The sequence below is a fragment of the Manihot esculenta genome, chromosome 2 (assembly GCF_001659605.2).
Source record: "Manihot esculenta cultivar AM560-2 chromosome 2, M.esculenta_v8, whole genome shotgun sequence".
In the NCBI taxonomy this organism is placed as follows: Eukaryota; Viridiplantae; Streptophyta; class Magnoliopsida; order Malpighiales; family Euphorbiaceae; genus Manihot; species Manihot esculenta.
Window position 1 is genome coordinate 3,488,128 of NC_035162.2, and position 19,097 is coordinate 3,507,224.

A 19,097-nucleotide genomic window follows, 5' to 3' on the forward strand; every position below is an offset into this window, starting at 1 on the left:
AAATTCTTGCCCACAAATCAGACATGAACTAAGACTAGGAATGTGCAACTCCCGAGTAGTTCAAGAATGTGCCTGTTATAACTCAGCTGGTACATATCTGCAGTTTTCATGTGATGCTTTTGGAGATTATTTCCTTGCAAAACCAGAGTTGTAATGGAGGATGAGGAAGAAGAATGGGCAATGCTCACTGACCTCATCAATGCAAAAGTCCAAAGCTTCTTTTAGGAATTCAAGAATTATTATTATTATTATTATTATTCATTTTCCAATACAGATAGTTGGATAAAAAATTAATTCACAAATTTGGGAAATATTAAATTGTACATTTTTTTTTATATTGTTACATTTCAATGGCTGTTCTTAAAATCATCTCTCTCTCTCTTTCTCCTACAACCAATTTTTGCCTTGAACATAAGCTTGGGCTCATCATTACTTGCAAATGAAGATGGCTCCCCATGGGTTTCCCCTTCTGGGGACTTCGCCTTTGGTTTTCCAAAAAATAAAGAATACCAACCTTTTCTTGCTTGCCATCTGGTTTAACAAAATTCCTGATAAAACAATCGTTTGGCATGCAAAGGGAGATAATCCAGCACAACAAGGATCAAAGCTCCAGATTACTGCCAATGGCCTTGTACTTGCTGATCCTAATGGCCAACAAATATGGAAGGCAAAAACCAGCCAAATACAGCTGTTTCCTACGGCGCTTTGCTAGACACTGGGAACTTCGTTCTTGTTGGTAACAAATCTGATTACCTACGGGAGAGCTTCAAAAATCCTATAGATACCATCCTGCCTTCTCAAAGACTGGAACCAGGCACCGTCTTGTTTTCTAGCCTCACAGAAACCAATTTCTCTAGAGGAAGATTTCAACTTTTCTTCTCTAATGGAGATCTCCAGCTCACTCCTCTTTCCTGGCCAACTGAGTTGCAGTACGGTTCATATTTTAGCAGTGGAACTTCTGCCAATGGTTCAGAGTCAAGTCCCCTACTTGTTTTCAATGAATCATCCGAAATGTATGTGTTGCAAGAGCAATGGAACGATTGTCCAAATCCCTTGGCGGGGGCAGAAAATAGCACCTAATGCGGTTTCAGGAAACTATTATCGACAATGCTTGGTTATGATGGAGTCTTCACACAGTATGCGTATCCCAGAGACTCCGATGGTAAGCAGATCTGGTCAGTCGTTCAATACATCCCTGAAGATATTTGTTCAGCCATAATCAATGAGCTTGGTAGTGGTTCATGTGGATATAATAGTTATTGCAACTTGTCAAATGGGAGGCCTAATTGTAGCTGTCCACCCGGATATTCACTTATGGATCAAAACAATCCATATGGAGGATGCAAACCACAATTGCCTCTGGGTTGTGGAGCTGACGATGCATTAGAGAACCTGGAAGAGTTGTATGAATTCCAGGAGCTTCAGGATGTGAATTGGCCTCTGGGAGATTATGAAGGCCTTAAGCCTTATAATGAAGTCGACTGCAGAAATTCTTGCTTGCAAGATTGTTTGTGCGATGTGGCCATTTATGGTAACTCAACTTGTTGGAAGAAAAGAATGCATCTTGGTAATGGGAGAGTCAAAATTGAACCTCAAAAGCTCTAATCAAAGTTAGAAAAGCCCTGCTCCTGCCTGCAGCAAAAAGAAGAAGGATAAGTCTATCCTCTTAGGATCCCTAGGTACCTCCCTTGCTCTCAATGCATTTCTCTTAATCACAATTCCTCTAGTTCTCTTCCTTAAACAAAAAAGTAAATCAAACAGAGTAGTTGAAGTTTCAACACTTCTGGAAACAAATCTACATGTGTTTACTTACAAGGAACTTGAGGAAGCAACAAATAACTTCAAAGAACAAGTGGGCAGAGGTTCATCTGCAATTGTCTACAACGGCATCCTGAAAGTTGCTCCAAACAATGTAGTTGCAGTCAAGAAGTTGGATAAGTTGTCCCAAGAAGCTGACAAGGAATTCAAAAATGAACTAAAAGCAATTGGGAAAACATGTCACAAGAATCTGGTCCGGCTGCTGGGTTTCTGTGAGGAGGGAGATCACCCCGCCTCTTGGTTTACGTGTTTATGACTAATGGTGTTAGCAAAATTTCTCTTTGGGATTCCAAAGCCTGCCTGGAATATAAGGGCTAAAATTGCATTGCAGATTGCAAGAGTGCTTGTGTATTTACACGAGGAGTGTGAAGGTCCAATTATTCATTGTGATATAAAGCCAGAAAATATACTTCTAGATGAACATGTCCGCCCAAGAATTTCTGATTTTGGGTTGGTGAAGTTGTTACTTTCTAACCAGAGTCGGACTTTGACCAATATCAAGAGGAACACGAGGATATGTGGCTCCTGAATGGTTCAGAAATGTCGCTGTTACAACTAAAGTGGACGTTTACAGTTTTGGTGTTTTGTTATTGGAGATTATTTGCTGTAGAAAGAATGCATCGAAAGTTGAAAACGAACAAATACTAACAGATTGGGTTTGTGATTGTTTTGCGGATGGTAGGGTAGATGAAGTGGTTGAATCTGATAAGGAGGCCGTGGCTGATAGGAATAGGGTGATCAGATGGCTAAGCATAGCAATCTGGAGCGCTCAGGAGGATCCTTCGAAAAGGCCTTCCATGAAAATGGCTCTGCAAATGTTAGAAGGATTGCTGGAAGTATCCTCGCCACCTATTCCCATTTTCAGCTCTACATTGTTAAAGAGTTTTGAGTTGGAAGTTTTAGCTCTATTGCAGATACCGCACGATTAAAGCTCGTCTACCTCCTCCTCCTCCTTCTCTCTCTGGCTTATATTCAGGCACTGCAATTTTATTTACAGTTGTTTGAATGAGAATGTTGCCTCAGTATCACACGTGGAAGAGTAGTAAAGGGGGAATCTTAAAATTTTTTGTTAAAATTAATTCTTCAGACAAAGATAGATAAGCAAAGGGGATTTCTTTTCTTTTTTTTCCCATTCAAAGGGTAAGCAAAGGTGATCAAGTAAAACTATGCTATAAAAGGATATAATTAGAAACCACCTGTGGAAAGATTTGATCTACATCAATTATAGATAAATAAAGTTAAACATATATTCAACAGTTTATTGATTTCCAGATAATTGAAGCATTGTGCTATATCTTCTTACCCAAATCACTAGTATAAATTTCATGTTAGGGGTTGAACAAATATTGGAGCTCAAAGCACACATCCAACCAGGCTCACTAGCTTATCGAACAGCCCTGATCAGCGAGACTCATGACAGGAATCTTACGCTAAAGATTTAGCTTGTACATGACATTTTTTAACAGAAAATTATTCCCCGAGTGTCTTTACCTGACCACAAAAGGTTTTATAAAGCCTACAACCGACCACGTCATGGATGGCTGGACAAACTTGTACAGCCGTAAACCACCAAAATCAAATTGAGCCCTCAGATTTCTTTGAAATGGCGATTACATTAAAATTGAGGGAGTCGGGGTTTTTCTGGATCATGTCCCGTATGACTTTAGCTGCATCCTGTCGGGAGAGAAAACATCAACATGTAAGACTTCAAAGGTTACATGAATATCAGATGTCCTGAAATAAATTTGAAAAAAAAAAATTGCAAAAATATGCTGAGTTGGGTTTGAAGCCACCAAGGCCCCCCTTCAGGTCCAAGCCAAACATTCTAATGTACACACAGAGAGAGAAGGCACTCCTCTTCTCGAGCCGAGAATAGATACTGACAACCTGGCTTCAAACAAAGCCCAATCCTCCGCACAGCAACAGCAGGCTTGTATAGTCCATTACAACATATTAATCTCATCTAATTTAGACTCGACTAAATAAGATGAGACTCTTGTAGTTCCTCTGCTATTTTTCCAATAATCAAACATTTTTATATTTTTCTTTTTTTAGTAGCCACATAGACTATAGACTATAGAAGAACGGAGCAAAAAAACCTAAGCTAAAGTTTGCAAATATAGACCTGCAATAAGCTGCTTGGTGAGGATGCACCATGCGATATTGGTCCTGATTTTCTTCCATCAAGCTCAAAAAGTTCTCCTACATATAAAACATATTGAGGATTAAATACACACTGTGGAAGCAATGAAAGCTGTAAAACTATCTACTGGCATATCTGATTAATTACATTATTGCTTCATTTCTCATTTGCTTTTTATACTTGGACACAAACACATATAAACACATCTGAAATATCTACCTTCCACACACGTGAAGCAGATAAAGTGAGTGTCGACGTTCTCTGAAGCCTGCCAAACAATAACGGAAGGAAAAGAAATAAAGATAAAGTGATAAACATATTGCTACTTACAGTAATTGATCAAGCATAATTTAGACACATTTTTATTATATCTATTACTGTTTATTTACACATTTTTCTAGCTTAATTTGTGTTTTTGTCATGTTTTTACAGAAAAGGAAGAGATTGGAAAGTTGGAGAAAAAGTGAAGAAAAAGCTGGAAAAGTGATTGGGTCAGTGATTTGCCCAAATCACTCGTAGAAAACTGGTCAAATCACTCGCAGAGATAGAGACAGAAATTGGACTGAATCCCAGAGAACGATTGGGGCAGATTGGGCAAGTGATTTGCCCAAATCACTCGCAGAAACTGCTCAAATCACCTTAACAGCAGAAATTGACAGCAGAGGCGGGAAAACAGCAGGGAACCAAATTTCGAATTTTCAGAAGTCCAAATCCAACTCAATCACTATCAACACAATTCCAAGAGCCACGAAAGAGCTTCTCACCTAAGGAATTCCAGTTGCAATTAAATTCAACATCAAAAGAGGAGTCACAAGCGAAATTAAAAAGGGATTTCAAAACCCTAGAAGGATGGAATTCTTCAGCTATAAAAGGGCAACCTCCAAACCAGCAAGGGGCATCTTCTGATCAGCGACTCAGCATCTTCTCCCCTCGCCAGAAATTTTGCAGCTTCTGTCTTTCCTTTCTTTTCATCTTTTGTGTATTTAGTCCACCATGAGTGGCTAATTTCCTCCTTTTCTAATTGAAGTTGGTGAATTTCAGATTTTGTGATGAATTGAGAGATTTAAATCTCCATTGTTAAACTTCTATTTATTATCAATATTTATACAATTTGAGCTTTCCATAATTATTACTTTGCTTTTAGAATCAATAAGGGCCCATTGCTTTTAAACTGCTTAAGTAATATTGTTTGAATGATTTAGGTCCGTAATTGCTTAGGTTGTTCAAATACACATTTAATCAAATTGCATAATCTAAACTTGACCACGCGGTTGGCAAGGATAGAATTGGGTTTCTCTAAGTCTTAATGCAGTCAACAGTTGTTCGATGCCAAAGGCCCCAAGGACGTTCCTTGGCAACTTGTTAACTAGTGTTTGATTAGCAAACGTTTCCTAATCAAACTAGAACTAAGAAGGAATTTGGATTGTGAGAAGCGTCTTCCACATCCTAAACTAATTTGTTGAGATAAATAGGAGTATTAAAGAATCAATGATCAATTCTAAACAATCTGAAAAAGATTCATACTTCAACTAGAAGCTTTTCTCTTATTGATTTACTCATCTTTGAATTATTGCTTTCTTTTGCTATTTAATTTTAATCATCAAATCAAAACCCCCCTTTTTTTATTTACTTGCTATTTACCTAGTCATTATTAGGAAAATCTTTTGTGTCAATTCCCTGTGGTTCGACCCTATTGCCACTATCTACAAATTTATTTGTTGATTGATAATAGATTTATTTTTTACGGCTTCGACAACCGCTATCAAAAATTGGCGCCGTTGCCGGGGACTTGATTTAAACTAACGTATTTTCCCTTTATGACCAGGTCTGGCCGTAAAGACACTCTTCTTTACGACCCTGAGATTGAGAAAACTGTCAAGCACTTAAGGAAGCAAGCAAATTTGAGGAACCAAGCCTCAAAAGCCTCTTCATCAGCAACACCATCTCACAGAGCTGTTGTTATACCTGCTGATTTTTCTGCACCAGCAAATTCACCTACCTCTGCACCAGCTGAAGCACTTGCTGTCACATCTGCCCCTGCTACAGAAATTTTTGCACCAGCAGACTCTCCTACAGCCACTACTGCATTTGAACCTGATACCCGATTCCAGGTTATGGCAGAAAATCCAGCAATGGCGCAACAACCTGCTGTCCGTGAGGAAGCCGAACTTCAAGCTGGAAATTTGCTTATCCCTGTCCAAGCACCACAGCCACAGCCACGGGAAAGAACTCTCGGAGAGCTAGCTGAACCAGCAGGAGACCAAGCACCCTTATGTATTGAATATTCCCCTTTGATAGCACCATTTAAGTTAAAGACAGGCCTAATCCATCTCCTTCCCAAATTTAGAGGCCTAGAAAATGAGGATCCTCACAAGCACTTGAAGGAATTCCACATTGTGTGCTCCTCTATGAGACCTCAAGGTATTACTGAAGAGCATGTCAAGCTTAGAGCCTTCCCTTTTTCCCTTGATGATTATGCCAAGGAATGGCTATTCTACTTATCACCCGGATCCATCACATCATTGGCTGGTATGGTGAGAGCATTCTTAAGAAAATTCTCCCCTACCTCAAAAGCCATAGGCATCCGTCGAGAGATAAGTGGGATAAAGCAAAAGCACTCTGAAGGCTTGTATGAGTACTGGGAGAGGTTCAAAAAGTTGTGCACAAGCTGCCCCCAGCATGATATTTCTGACCAATCTCTCATTGAGTATTTCTATGGAGGTCTGATACCCGCAGAGAGAAAATTTATTGATGCAGCCTGTGGAGGATCCATTGAGAAAAAGTCACCAACCTTTTTACGCGATGGTGCACATGGGTGATACACCCCCGGTTACTCAGTTGGTCACTTGTCCAAGTGGCTACTAGCTCTGTTCATAATCTTAGACCATCGAAACTTTATTTTTATGCTTGAAAAAGTCACCAACCTTTTTACGCGACGGTGCACATGGGTGATACACCTCCGGTTACTCAGTTGGTCACTTGTCCAAGTGACTATTAGCTCAGTTCATAGTCTTAGATCATAGGAACAGGTTGTGTTTGATTTGCTGAGTTTTTCTTTTTCTTTTTCCTTTTTATAACAATTTGGGCAAATCAACTCAATAGAGAATTACGCTAACCTTTTATTGCATGCATTTTATTTTCCTTTCCTATTGGCCACAGCAGTTTCAAGAACTCAATTCAAGAAAAAAGACTTCCTAAGTAAAGGCTACACATTGTGCATGGTTCAATTTAGGTTTAAAGGGTTGGATAATTTAATGGGGTCATGAGGTAAGAAGCTCTTTTGACTTAGTTTTTTATGCTGAGTAGAGCAATAGGCTAAAAAAAACAAAATTCTGTGTGTGTGTGCATATGTGTGGAAGAAAGAAAAAATTTCTGGTGAGTGACAGAGGTACAACCTATGCAAAAAGAAACAAAAAGAATGTAAAAGAAAACTAAACATGGTGAAGACTGTGCAAAATGTTCCCCAAACACCCCCACACCTATTGCAAACATTGCCCTCAATGTGTAAGCATGTATATAAAAGAATTAAGAGGGAAAGGGAAAGGGACTTCCTGGCCTGTGGGTGATTTGGCCAGTGATCTGGGCAAATCACTGTCTGTCACGATGCTGAGGCAGAAAATGGTCTACCAGTAGGTCCAATAAGTGCTCCATCCTGTGCATTCGGTCTTCAATTCTACTGAGACGAGCCTCCACTGTCTGGTTGGGGGCTTCGTCTGCAGGTGGCTGATGGGCATCTTGCTGGGGGGCTGCTGGAGGTGCTGTCTCTGCTGGTTCCTGCCCTGTTTCCCCTGTTGTCCCATCTGCTGGGGCATCAGTGGAGACTGCCTGTGGGGCAATGGTGAGTTTGCTGGTTTTCTTCCTTCTGAAAACACGCTCATGGCGTAGCGTTACGGGACCTGCAGGTGCAATGGAAAAAATATCCCCTACTTTGCAAAGCAACCCCATGTCATCTAGTGTGCGAAGGTCTAAGGGGGTTGTTTTGGGGGTGGGGGAGAGGTCAGTATGTGCTGGGTGCAATAATTTGAGATTCACTGCAATGGCAGTGATCAAAGGGCCAAGAATCAGGGCCCTGTTATATTACATGATGCTGGATAGTTGGGTGGCAACCCAATATCCAAGATGTATCTTTCTGTGTGTGCATGCACCATAGAATGTATAATTCAGTTCTGGTCAGGATGTTGGAGGCATCCTTCCTTCCAGAAAATGTGTAAGCCAGGAATCTGTGGATATATTTCAGGCTGGGGTTCCTAAGGTACAAGTCCTTGGACCTGGTGGGTGAGTATGTATCTGGGGGGTTATCACTTAGCTCCAAATATGCGGAACTTGGATCAAACTCAGCAGGGAAATCCCAAGTAGAATCAGGGCATTCACAGCCCATGGCAACGCTAAATTCCTGCAGGGACAAGCGAAATCGCTGTCCCAATAATCGAAAGCCAACTGTGCCTGGTGTGTGAATGTTGTGCATGGCAGGCCTATCGAAGTAAAAGGTAATGAAGAACTCGTGTGTGAGTTCCAGGAAAGAGGGCATGCGCTGGAAGAAAAATGTGTCCCAGCCAATAGTAGAGATGAAGGAGCGTACCTGGGTATGGAGTCTCAGTGCTCCAAGGGTGCCATAGTGGATGTGCTTACCTGGGTGATAGGGTAGAGACGAAATTTTATCCAGCCTAGTGCGCTCAGAAATTTTGTTGAATGTCAGGGCTCGAGCGATGTGATCTGGGCGTGCTGGCTTGGGCAAATCGCTGGGCAGATCACTCGGCATATCGCTGGGCGCATCACTTGGCAAGTCATCGGGCAAAGCGCTGGGCACATCAGTGGGCAAAGCGCTGGGCACATCAGTGGGCAAAGCGCTGGGCACGTCACCTTCCTCGTGACCTGTGGGATGTGTGGCAATGGGGGTTTCTGGTTCTGGCTCTGAGCTCGGCGGTGGAGGTGATGACTGCGTTCTTGGCCGTTTCTGGCCGAGGGCAGCAGAAGGTGTCTTCATGAGGTGCTTCTCCCTCCTGGGTTTCCATTGCGACCTTAGAAGAGGAAGGTGGTGGCTCGGTTATCGTCGCCCTTTTGCGCCGGCGATAAGTCTGGACGTCCGGTGAGTCGGAGCGTCCGGTCGCCGCTCCAGTAGCTGGTGGCGTTTCACTGCTGGTGGGGACTGGTGGAGGGGTTTCCCCTGCATCGTCATCACTGTCGGAGGGGATGGGTTTCGGTAACCCTAGTTTCTTCCACATGAATGGTCCGCCTTTGGCCATCATCTTGATCCGAACCATGGTAGTCTTGAGTTCGCCGGTGGGTGGAGAAGAAAATCTTGAAGAAGAAGAAGAGATGAAAACAGTAGATCGCGTAAAAAGTAAAAAATACGATAAAATTACTTAAAGTGATATGGGTAGGTGAACTGCCCTGATCATTTAATGTTGGCTCTTTGGATTCTTGACAGGGTGATTTGGCCAGTGATTTGGGCAAATCACTTGGCCAGATCACTTCTTCATTGCGGTTGCTTGGCTGGTACTGTTCACGCCCTTTTCTGATGATGTGCTGATTTGGTGATTTGGCGTGGTGATCTGGTCAAATCACCTGGGCAAATCGCTTCTTTGGTGCAACTGCCTGGTTGGTCTTGTCCTGTCTTGGATGAACCCTGTCGTTTTGGCCTGTCGGTTTGGGCAAATCACTGCCCCTATCACTTGTTACTATGCTACAGTCAGATGATCTGCCCCAGTGATTTGGGCAAATCGCCTCGATGATTTGGGCAAATCACCATATCTGGGCTGCCTCCCAGTAACGCCCTGTTTTTTGTCTTGGACTAGACATCAGTGTCTTGCTCAACAGTCTAAGGAAGGGGGATCCAAGGGAACCTCCTCAACAAGATGAACAGTAAAGCCTTCATAAAATTTCTTCAAACAGTGCCCATTAACTTTGAAAACTTTGCTTGTTTGTGGACTCCGTATGTCAACAGCTCCATGTGGAAAGACATGTTCAACCAAGAATGGCCCAATCCACCTAGACCGAAGCTTCCCAGGGAATAATTTGAACCTGGAATCAAAGAGCAGGACCTTATCACCTACCTGGAAGTGTTTTCTGGAGATATGCTTGTCATGAAAGGCTTTAGTCTTTGCTTTGTAATCCCATGAAGCTTCATATGCATCACGTCGAATCTCCTCAAGCTCTTGAATTTGCAATTTTCTGTGGACTCCAGCTTCTTTTTCATCAAGATTACAGCTCTTCACAGCCCAATAGGCCTTGTGTTCACGTTCCACAGGTAGGTGGCAAGCTTTCCCATAAATCAGCCTATATGGAGACATCCCAATTGGAGTCTTATATGCTGTTCTATATGCCCATAAGGCATCATTAAGGCGCACACTCCAATCCTTACGATTTGGGCAGACTGTTTTCTCCAAGATGGACTTGATCTCCCTATTTGACACTTCGGCCAGCCCATTTGTTTGAGGATGATAGGCAGTAGAAGTTCTATGGATGACATGGTGCTTCTTGAGGAGAGTTTCTACTACCTTGTTGCAAAAATGGGTGCCTCGATCACTGATTATGGCTTTGGGCAGACCAAATCTTGAGAAAATGTGGGATTTCACAAAGTCAACCACTATTTTTGCATCATCAACCCTTGTTGCTTTGGCCTCAATCCATTTGGACACATAGTCCACAGCAAGAAGTATGTAGGTGTTGCCAAAGGAAGATGGGAATGGCCCCATGAAGTCGATGCCCCATATGTCAAAGATTTCACACACCATGATGGGTGCTTGTGGCATTTCGCAAGGTGGAAATCAACATTCCCCTACTTGATGTTGTCAAGCAAATTCCAAGGTATGCCAAGTTTCTCAAAGAACTATGCACCAACCGAAGGAAACTTGCTGAGCGTGAAAAAGTAAGTGTGGGGAAGTGTGTCTCAGCTGTTATTCAAAGAAACCCATCCCCTCTGACAGTGATGACGATGCAGGGGAAACCCCTCCACCAGTCCCCACCAGCACTGAAACGCCACCAGCTACTGGAGCGGCGACCGGACGCTCCGACTCACCGGGACGTCCAGACTTATCGCCGGCGCAAAAGGGCGACGATAACCGAGCCACCACCTTCCTCTTCCAAGGTCGCAATGGAAACCCAGGAGGGAGAAGCACCTCATGAAGACACACCTTCTACTGCCCTCGGCCAGAAACGGCCAAGAACGTAGTCATCACCTCCACCGCCGAGCTCAGAGCCAGAACCAGAAACCCCCATTGCCACACATCCCACAGGTCACGAGGAAGGTGACGTGCCCAGCGCTTTGCCCACTGATGTGCCCAACACTTTGCCCGATGACTTGCCAAGTGATGCTCCCAACGATATGCCGAGTGATCTGCCCAGCGATTTGCCCAAGCCAGCACGCCCAGATCACATCGCTCGAGCCCTGACATTCAACAAAATTTCTGAGCGCACCAGGCTGGATAAAATTTCGTCTCTACCCTATCACCCAGGTAAGCACATCCACTATGGCACCCTTGGAGCACTGAGACTCCATACCCAGGTACGCTCCTTCATCTCTACTATTGGCTGGGACACATTTTTCTTCCAGCGCATGCCCTCTTTCATGGAACTCACACACGAGTTCTTCACTACCTTTTACTTCGATAGGCCTGCCATGCACAACATTCACACACCAGGCACAGTTGGCTTTCGGTTATTGGGACAGCGATTTCGCTTGTCCCTGCAGGAATTTAGCGTTGCCATGGGCTGTGAATGCCCTGATTCTACTTGGGATTTCCCTGCCGAGTTTGATCCAAGTTCCGCATATTTGGAGCTAAGTGATAACCCCCCAGATACATACTCACCCACCAGGTCCAAGGACCTGTACCTTAGGAACCCCAGCCTGAAATATATCCACAGATTCCTGGCTTACACATTTTCTGGGAGGAAGGATGCCTCCAACATCCTGACCAGAACTGAATTATACATTCTATGGTGCATGCACACACACAGAAAGATACATCTTGGATATTGGGTTGCCACCCAACTATCCAGCATCATGCAATATAACAGGGCCCTGATTCTTGGCCCTTTGATCACTGCCTGAATCTCAAATTATTGTACCCAACACATACTAACCTCTCCCCCACCCTCAAAACAACCCCCTTAGACCTTCGCACACTAGATGACATGGGGTTGCTTTGCAAAGTAGGGGATATTTTTTCCATTGCACCTGCAGGTCCCGTAACACCACGCCATGAGCGTGTTTTCAGAAGGAAGAAAGTCAACAAACTCACCACTGCCCCACAGGCAGCCTCCACTGATGCCCCAGCAGATGGGACAACAGGGGAAACAGGGCAGGAACCAGCAAAGACAGCACCTCCAGCAGCCCCCCAGCAAGATGCCCATCAGCCACCTGCAGACGAAGCCCCCAACCAGACAGTGGAGGCTCGTCTCAGTAGAATTGAAGACCGAATGCACAGGATGGAGCACTTATTGGACCTACTGGTAGACCATTTTCTGCCTCAGCATCGTGACAGACAGTGATTTGACCAGTGATTTGCCCAAATCACTGGCCAAATCACCCACAGGCCAGGAAGTCTCTTTCCCTTTCCCTCTTAATTCTTTTATATACATGCTTACACATTGAGGGCAATGTTTGCAATAGGTGTGGGGGTGTTTGGGGAACATTTTGCACAGTCTTCACCATGTTTAGTTTTCTTTTACATTCTTTTTGTTTCTTTTTGCATAGGTTGTACCTCTGTCACACACCAGAAATTTTTTCTTTCTTCCACACATATGCACACACACACAGAATTTTGTTTATTTTAGCCTATTGCTCTACTCAGCATAAAAAACTAAGTCAAAAGAGCTTCTTACCTCATGACCCCATTAAATTATCCAACCCTTTAAACCTAAATTGAACCATGCACAGTGTGTAGCCTTTACTTAGGAAGTCCTTTTTCTTGAATTGAGTTCTTGAAACTGCTGTGGCCAATAGGAAAGGAAAATAAAATGCATGCAATAAAAGGTTAGCGTAATTCTCTATTGAGTTGATTTGCCCAAATTGTTATAAAAAGGAAAAAGAAAAAGAAAAACTCAGCAAATCAAACACAACCTGTTCCTATGATCTAAGACTATGAACTAAGCTAATAGTCACTTGGACAAGTGACCAACTGAGTAACCGGAGGTGTATCACCCATGTGCATCGTCGCGTAAAAAGGTTGGTGACTTTTTCAAGCATAAAAATAAAGTTTCGATGGTCTAAAATTATGAACAGAGCTAGTAGTCACTTGGACAAGTGACCAACTGAGTAACCGGGGGTGTATCACCCATGTGCACCATCGCGTAAAAAGGTTGGTGATTTTTTCAGGCAAGGATAAAAAGTGCTGATAATTAAAATAGGGCAAGTCACTCTTGAGGGATTGCATTAAACCTCATATAAAAGAATAAGCATGATCAAATCAAAGACTTTCCCTTGGCCATGGTGAGTGATAGGAAACAAGGAAAGAAGGGGACAACCTTAGTACATGCATCCTACACTGTAGTGTTTCAAATTAGGAGTCTAGGGGGGGCTGATTAAATGGCATTTAGGCTCAAAAGAAAAGGGGGCTTGATTGGCTAAGTTGTTTGTTGCTTGAGGACAAGCAAAAGGCTAGGTGTGGGGGTATTTGATCAAAGCATAATTTATACACCTTTCTAGCTTAATTTGTGTTTTTGTCATGTTTTTACAGAAAAGGAAGAGATTGGAAAGTTGGAGAAAAAGTGAAGAAAAAGCTGGAAAAGTGATTGGGTCAGTGATTTGCCCAAATCACTCGTAGAAAACTGGTCAAATCACTCGCAGAGACAGAGACAGAAACTGGACTGAATCCCAGAGAACGATTGGGGCAGATTGGGCAAGTGATTTGCCCAAATCACTCGCAGAAACTGCTCAAATCACCTTGACAGCAGAGGCGGGAAAACAGCAGGGAACCAAATTTCGAATTTTTAGAAGTCCAAATCCAACTCAATTACTACCAACACAATTCCAAGAGCCACGAAAGAGCTTCTCACCTAAGGAATTCCAGTTGCAATTAAATTCAACATCAAAAGAGGAGTCACAAGCGAAATTAAAAAGGGATTTCAAAACCCTAGAAGGATGGAATTCTTCAGCTATAAAAGGACAACCTCCAAACCAGCAAGGGGCATCTTCTGATCAGCAACTCAGCATCTTCTCCCCTCGCCAGAAATTCTGCAGCTTCTGTCTTTCCTTTCTTTTCATCTTTTGTGTATTTAGTCCACCATGAGTGGCTAATTTCCTCCTTTTCTAGTTGAAGTTGGTGAATTTCAAATTTTGTGATGAATTGGGAGATTTAAATCTCCATTGTTAAACTTTTATTTATTATCAATATTTATACAATTTGAGCTTTCCATAATTATTACTTTGCTTTTAGAATCAATAAGGGTCCATTGCTTTTAAACTGCTTAAGTAATATTATTTGAATGATTTAGGTCCGTAATTGCTTAGGTTGTTCAAATACACATTTAATCAAATTGCATAATCTAAACTTGACCACGCGGTTGGCAAGGATAGAATTGGGTTTCTCTAAGTCTTAATGCAGTCAACAGTTGTTCGATGCCAAAGGCCCCAAGGACGTTCCTTGGCAACTTGTTAACTAGTGTTTGATTAGCGAACGTTTCCTAATCAAACTAGAACTAAGGAGGAATTTGGATTGTGAGAAGCGTCTTCCACATCCTAAACTAATTTGTTGAGATAAATAGGAGTATTAAAGAATCAATGATCAATTCTAAACAATCTGAAAAAGATCCATACTTCAACTAGAAGCTTTTCTCTTATTGATTTACTCATCTTTGAATTATTGCTTTCTTTTGCTATTTAATTTTAATCATCAAATCAAAACCCCCCTTTTTTTATTTACTTGCTATTTACCTAGTCATTATTAGGAAAATCTTTGGTGTCAATTCCCAGTGGTTCGACCCTATTGCCACTATCTACAAATTTATTTGTTGATTGATAATAGGTTTATTTTTTACGGTTTCGACAACCGCTATCAGTAATGTTCATGTTGACCAACAAGAGAACGGAAATAATACTTATAAATTGCTATCTTTTATCATTTACAGCCATCTCTCTAATATAAAGATCAGCCTAATGGAGAGTCTCTCATTCAATATCCTCTCAAAGTGTGGAGATCCCTCTAGCCTTCTGAACTCTCAAAAGATTAAACTTCCTTGCACGAGTTTGCGAACTCTTCCCATCCTCCAAACTAAGGTGGTTGAAAACAATGGTACAAACTACAAACCTTGCATCTATCTAGGTTTGATTAGTGGTTACTAATATTCATAATTTTCATCAGATCGTTTATCTAAGTATGTTGGAGAGACTCCAACAGAAAAATTTTATGGGCCTCCGACTGTCCAAAATATACTATACTACACACACAATTCTTCAGGTACAAACAGGCTAATTAGCATAAACTTTCTTACTGGAGAAACGATGAAACATACTTTAACTCAATCAAATACTAAATAAGAAACGGTTACTCTGCATGCTTGTATTCTCAATAACATTATCATTTAGGGTCAGCATATTCATTTGTTGTTCCCAAGCAGAATTAATAATATGAAATTTATCATTCAATTTAAAAAAAAAAAAACTGTTCTTAAGATACTAACCTCTGTATCACCAGCTGTAGCTGCTACAGAATGTGCAACTTCCATTTCTCTATCATTCTCAAGAAATGCAGCACGCTAAACAATGTACTTGGAAAAGAAAAAGTAATAAGAAGAGAGATAAGAGGAAGTCATAATGGTAGTCGCGAGTAATGGAAATGGGCCTATAATAGTTGTAACGTAACGGTAACAACCTGACGCTATACAAATTTTTCAAAAAAATTTGCAAAATTCGTAAATGAAATGATATTGATTAGATTTAATTCAAAATAATGTATACAAATGCATAATAAACATAAATATATAAAATATAGATTATTTAACTTAAATTAAACATTATATAGTTTAAAATAAGAAAAAAAACAAACATAATCTTTATAGATCGAGTAAACTAATAGCCCAAAGTACAATTTTAACTCAAAACTAACATTTTAATTCACAAATAATTTTTTAAAAAAAAGGGAAAAAAACAACTACTAAAAACTAAAATAGATAAATTTTAATCAACTTTTTAGAAGAAATAAGTTTGGAAATAGAGTAATTTATGATGGATCTAAACTTATATGTGAAACATGCAGGGAAGATCGAAATTTAAAAGAGAAAGAGAAGAGAAAACTTAAAAAATATAGACTTTGAAACTGCTGAAAAGTGTAGAAACTAATGAAAATGAGAATAGGGGGCATAAGAAGAAGGATATAAAAGAATTTTAATTACCGATAACGGCCGTTACCGTTACGCAACGGTCGGTAAGCACAAAGGCCAAAAACAAAAGGTACAAAAGGAACAGCAGGAAGACCTCCAATGGATCCATCTGTGCAGTGGATTTGAAAAACTTATCCAAGAATGATCCCTCAACTGAAAATTAAAAGTTCAAAAAAAATATAAGTAATAATTGATGTAGTAGGGATTTTGAAATTGGATTATAAATTTTAATTACCATGATAGATACAGAAATGTCTTCAATTCATGCCTTTTTTAATATGGGCCTGGGACTAAAAAATTTCAAGACAAGGCAATATAACACCTAAATCTTTTATTTTGCAACAATCCATAAGTTTTGACAGGCTCATATAGATCAGAATATAAGGCAAGTATACAGTTCAAAATTATCATTACCATTTTAATAGCTGTATGTTCTGTGGACTATGCTCATCAACTGTAGTGGAATACCATTCTGATAAATGAAAGTGGATATTGATTTAATAACATAATAGGTCCTTTTGCAAGTTTAACAGTTCAGCTTCTCCCGTAAATTCTTATGTACTACTCAGTCCACTCCAAGATAATTGAACCTACTATCCCATATCCAGAAACAACTAAAAACCAAATGCATAGGTGATTTCATAATGGTTCTGAATCAATCCAATTATCGATTGTTGCACTGGGGAAGAGTGAGGGAACGAAAAGCATAGCTAATGAATACAATAAGGACAACTACTAAGCAGTAATCCCAAACCAGTTGGGTCAGCTTATGAAAAGAAGATTTAAAAAAAAGTTACTCACAAAGCTTGATATCTGAAGTGATGTTCCCAACAGCATGAAGAAGCCCTATTGTTCCACAAGCATTACCCACAGTCTGTTTCATGAAATAAACTTTACTGCTAGGTTCCTGTAGCCAGAACACATTAAAGAATGATAACTATATTGCCCTTGCAAAATGAAAATTATTATCAAAAACTACATAGTTGGAAACAAAAGCTTAGTCTCACTAATTGGAGATCTTCTAAACATGTTTCAAGGTGAAGAATCTAGAAGACCTCGTGATTATTTCTGGATGTCAAAAAGAACTTGGAATTCTAAAGTTTGCATCAGCTTGGACCTAAAAACTGAACCTTCGTATGAATGAATAACAAAAACTAAACAGAACCTGAGCAGATTCAGCTGAAGTAGATTCTGTACCAAAAATATTCCTCATCTCTAGCATGGATGCAGGTGCTAAGAATAAACATTCAAATTAAAGTGGAATATCTAAAATATCATGCGGATGAAAAATATACCTCCCAAGCAGTTTTAGAGGTTATTAAATCCATAGATGAGGCTCCAGCAACACTAATGAACGCTTATGATTCTTTATTCTTTATTCCAAAATTGAAATTTCTCATGTGTCAACAGCATGTATGTGGACTCTGATACTAGTGTTCAATATAAACTTGCATGAGCTACTAAGGCAATCTCAATGCGAAATAGCAAGTAAAGACATCTGATTGATTAAAAGTTTCTCAGTTCCCAAAATTTTGTGACAGTCTGTATGCACAAAACAATTTCACACCAATGTAGTAGTTGCCGAAAAAGACTGGATAATGAACATGACACTTGAGCATACAAATAAATTATCAGGACGATCACCTTGTTCACGCCTTCCTGACGCATTCTCTCTTCTTCACTCTGGAAAATAAAAAAATTTTCAAGAAATTACCAGACATTTACATATTAAAATGCTAACCTTACAAGCAAGTTGAGTGGCATCGTTCATTTGAAGTGGAACTGCTAAAATATATCATACTAGTGAAAGAGACTAGGAGTTTCAGCAGAATTTTAAGTTAAGACACATTAAAACACGAGATTACCCATAAGTAAAAGAAGAAAATAAAAAGTGAATGATTTCTTACACCATCAAAATTGCAGAATTAAAGGAAAGAAAAAGAAAGGCAACATGAACTGAAGTTCAAGAATGAACCCCAGGTACAGAAGTGGAAAAGAAACAGATTTTAATGGAACAAACCTGCTGAGTTATGGGAAATAGGAACAAAACGGCGAGAACAGGCTTCGGAACCATTTCCAGGAGTTCCTCATCCAAGCCATAAACATCATAGCACTCGGCTTCACTCTCCGGAAGGCCTAAGCCCCAAAGGAACTGCACAATGAAAATATACAAAATAATAAACTAATATAACTTCCAGATAAATCCGAAGAAAATTGGACAGAAGAAATATTAAATCAGAACATAAACAAGAATCATGAAGAGTTTCAATTTAAAGCAATATGAGCATATTACGATCAGTTGATTGATTTCCTTCCCAAAAAAATAACTCCCCGCTACCAAACATAACCTTAAAAAATAAAATTTAAAAAAAAAATCGACGCAGCAAATTTAATAAAGAGGATTATGAATTAAAGAAAAAGAAGAGATTTTTCTGAGGAAAGGAACCTGGTTCATAACATCTGGATTAGCTTCAAGAGGAAGCCACCGCTTAGCAGAGGGTCTTTCGTCTATGGTTGCCATTTGGTGTTCACCTTGCCTAAGATTTCTACGTCTGCAGAAGAAGAAAGGTGTTGAGATTCTATGTAGCTATCAAATTCAAAGGGTTTTGGCTGGGTTTTAAAACTCCAGAATTTCTAGCGTCATACCCACAAAACTACAAATTAATAAAGAAAAAAAAATTTTCCGAATTTTTTTTCCTTTTTGACAATTAAAAACTATTTTTTTTCTCTGAAGTTACTTATTTTGATTTACTTCTGAAATTCTTGCAATCAGATTCTGCACATGCTTTATTTATTTATTTTAGTTTAATTGTATAAT

The 19,097-nt window shown here is 40.3% G+C and overlaps 1 protein-coding gene and 1 pseudogene across 1 annotated transcript; one reads left to right on the forward strand and one right to left on the reverse strand.

Moving 5' to 3' along the window:
• Nucleotides 1-384: 384 nt before the first annotated feature.
• Nucleotides 385-2,747, forward strand: LOC110602676 (annotated as a pseudogene).
• A 270-nt stretch (nucleotides 2,748-3,017) lies between these two features.
• On the reverse strand, nucleotides 3,018-18,938 carry LOC110606636 (ubiquitin carboxyl-terminal hydrolase 3). The gene is made up of 9 exons (XM_021745535.2): nucleotides 18,726-18,938; nucleotides 18,300-18,431; nucleotides 17,924-17,962; nucleotides 17,081-17,186; nucleotides 16,374-16,432; nucleotides 15,581-15,655; nucleotides 4,181-4,229; nucleotides 3,944-4,020; nucleotides 3,018-3,492 (listed from the first exon to the last, which is right to left on the reverse strand). Exons 1-9 carry the CDS (start codon nucleotides 18,798-18,800, stop codon nucleotides 3,394-3,396), a joined length of 711 nt encoding a protein of 236 aa, XP_021601227.1. The 5' UTR covers nucleotides 18,801-18,938; the 3' UTR covers nucleotides 3,018-3,393.
• Nucleotides 18,939-19,097: the final 159 nt, after the last annotated feature.

Bases quoted from the DNA above. Each gene is read 5' to 3' on its own strand.
- LOC110606636 (XM_021745535.2), bottom strand. From the start codon at position 18,800: ATGGCAACCATAGACGAAAGACCCTCTGCTAAGCGGTGGCTTCCTCTT. The intron at 17,187-17,923 runs GTGATCGTCCTG...TTCTGGCTACAG, and splicing joins GTCAGGAAGGCGTGAACAAG to GAACCTAGCAGTAAAGTTTA. The intron at 15,656-16,373 runs GTCTTCCTGCTG...TACATTGTTTAG, and splicing joins CACAGATGGATCCATTGGAG to CGTGCTGCATTTCTTGAGAA.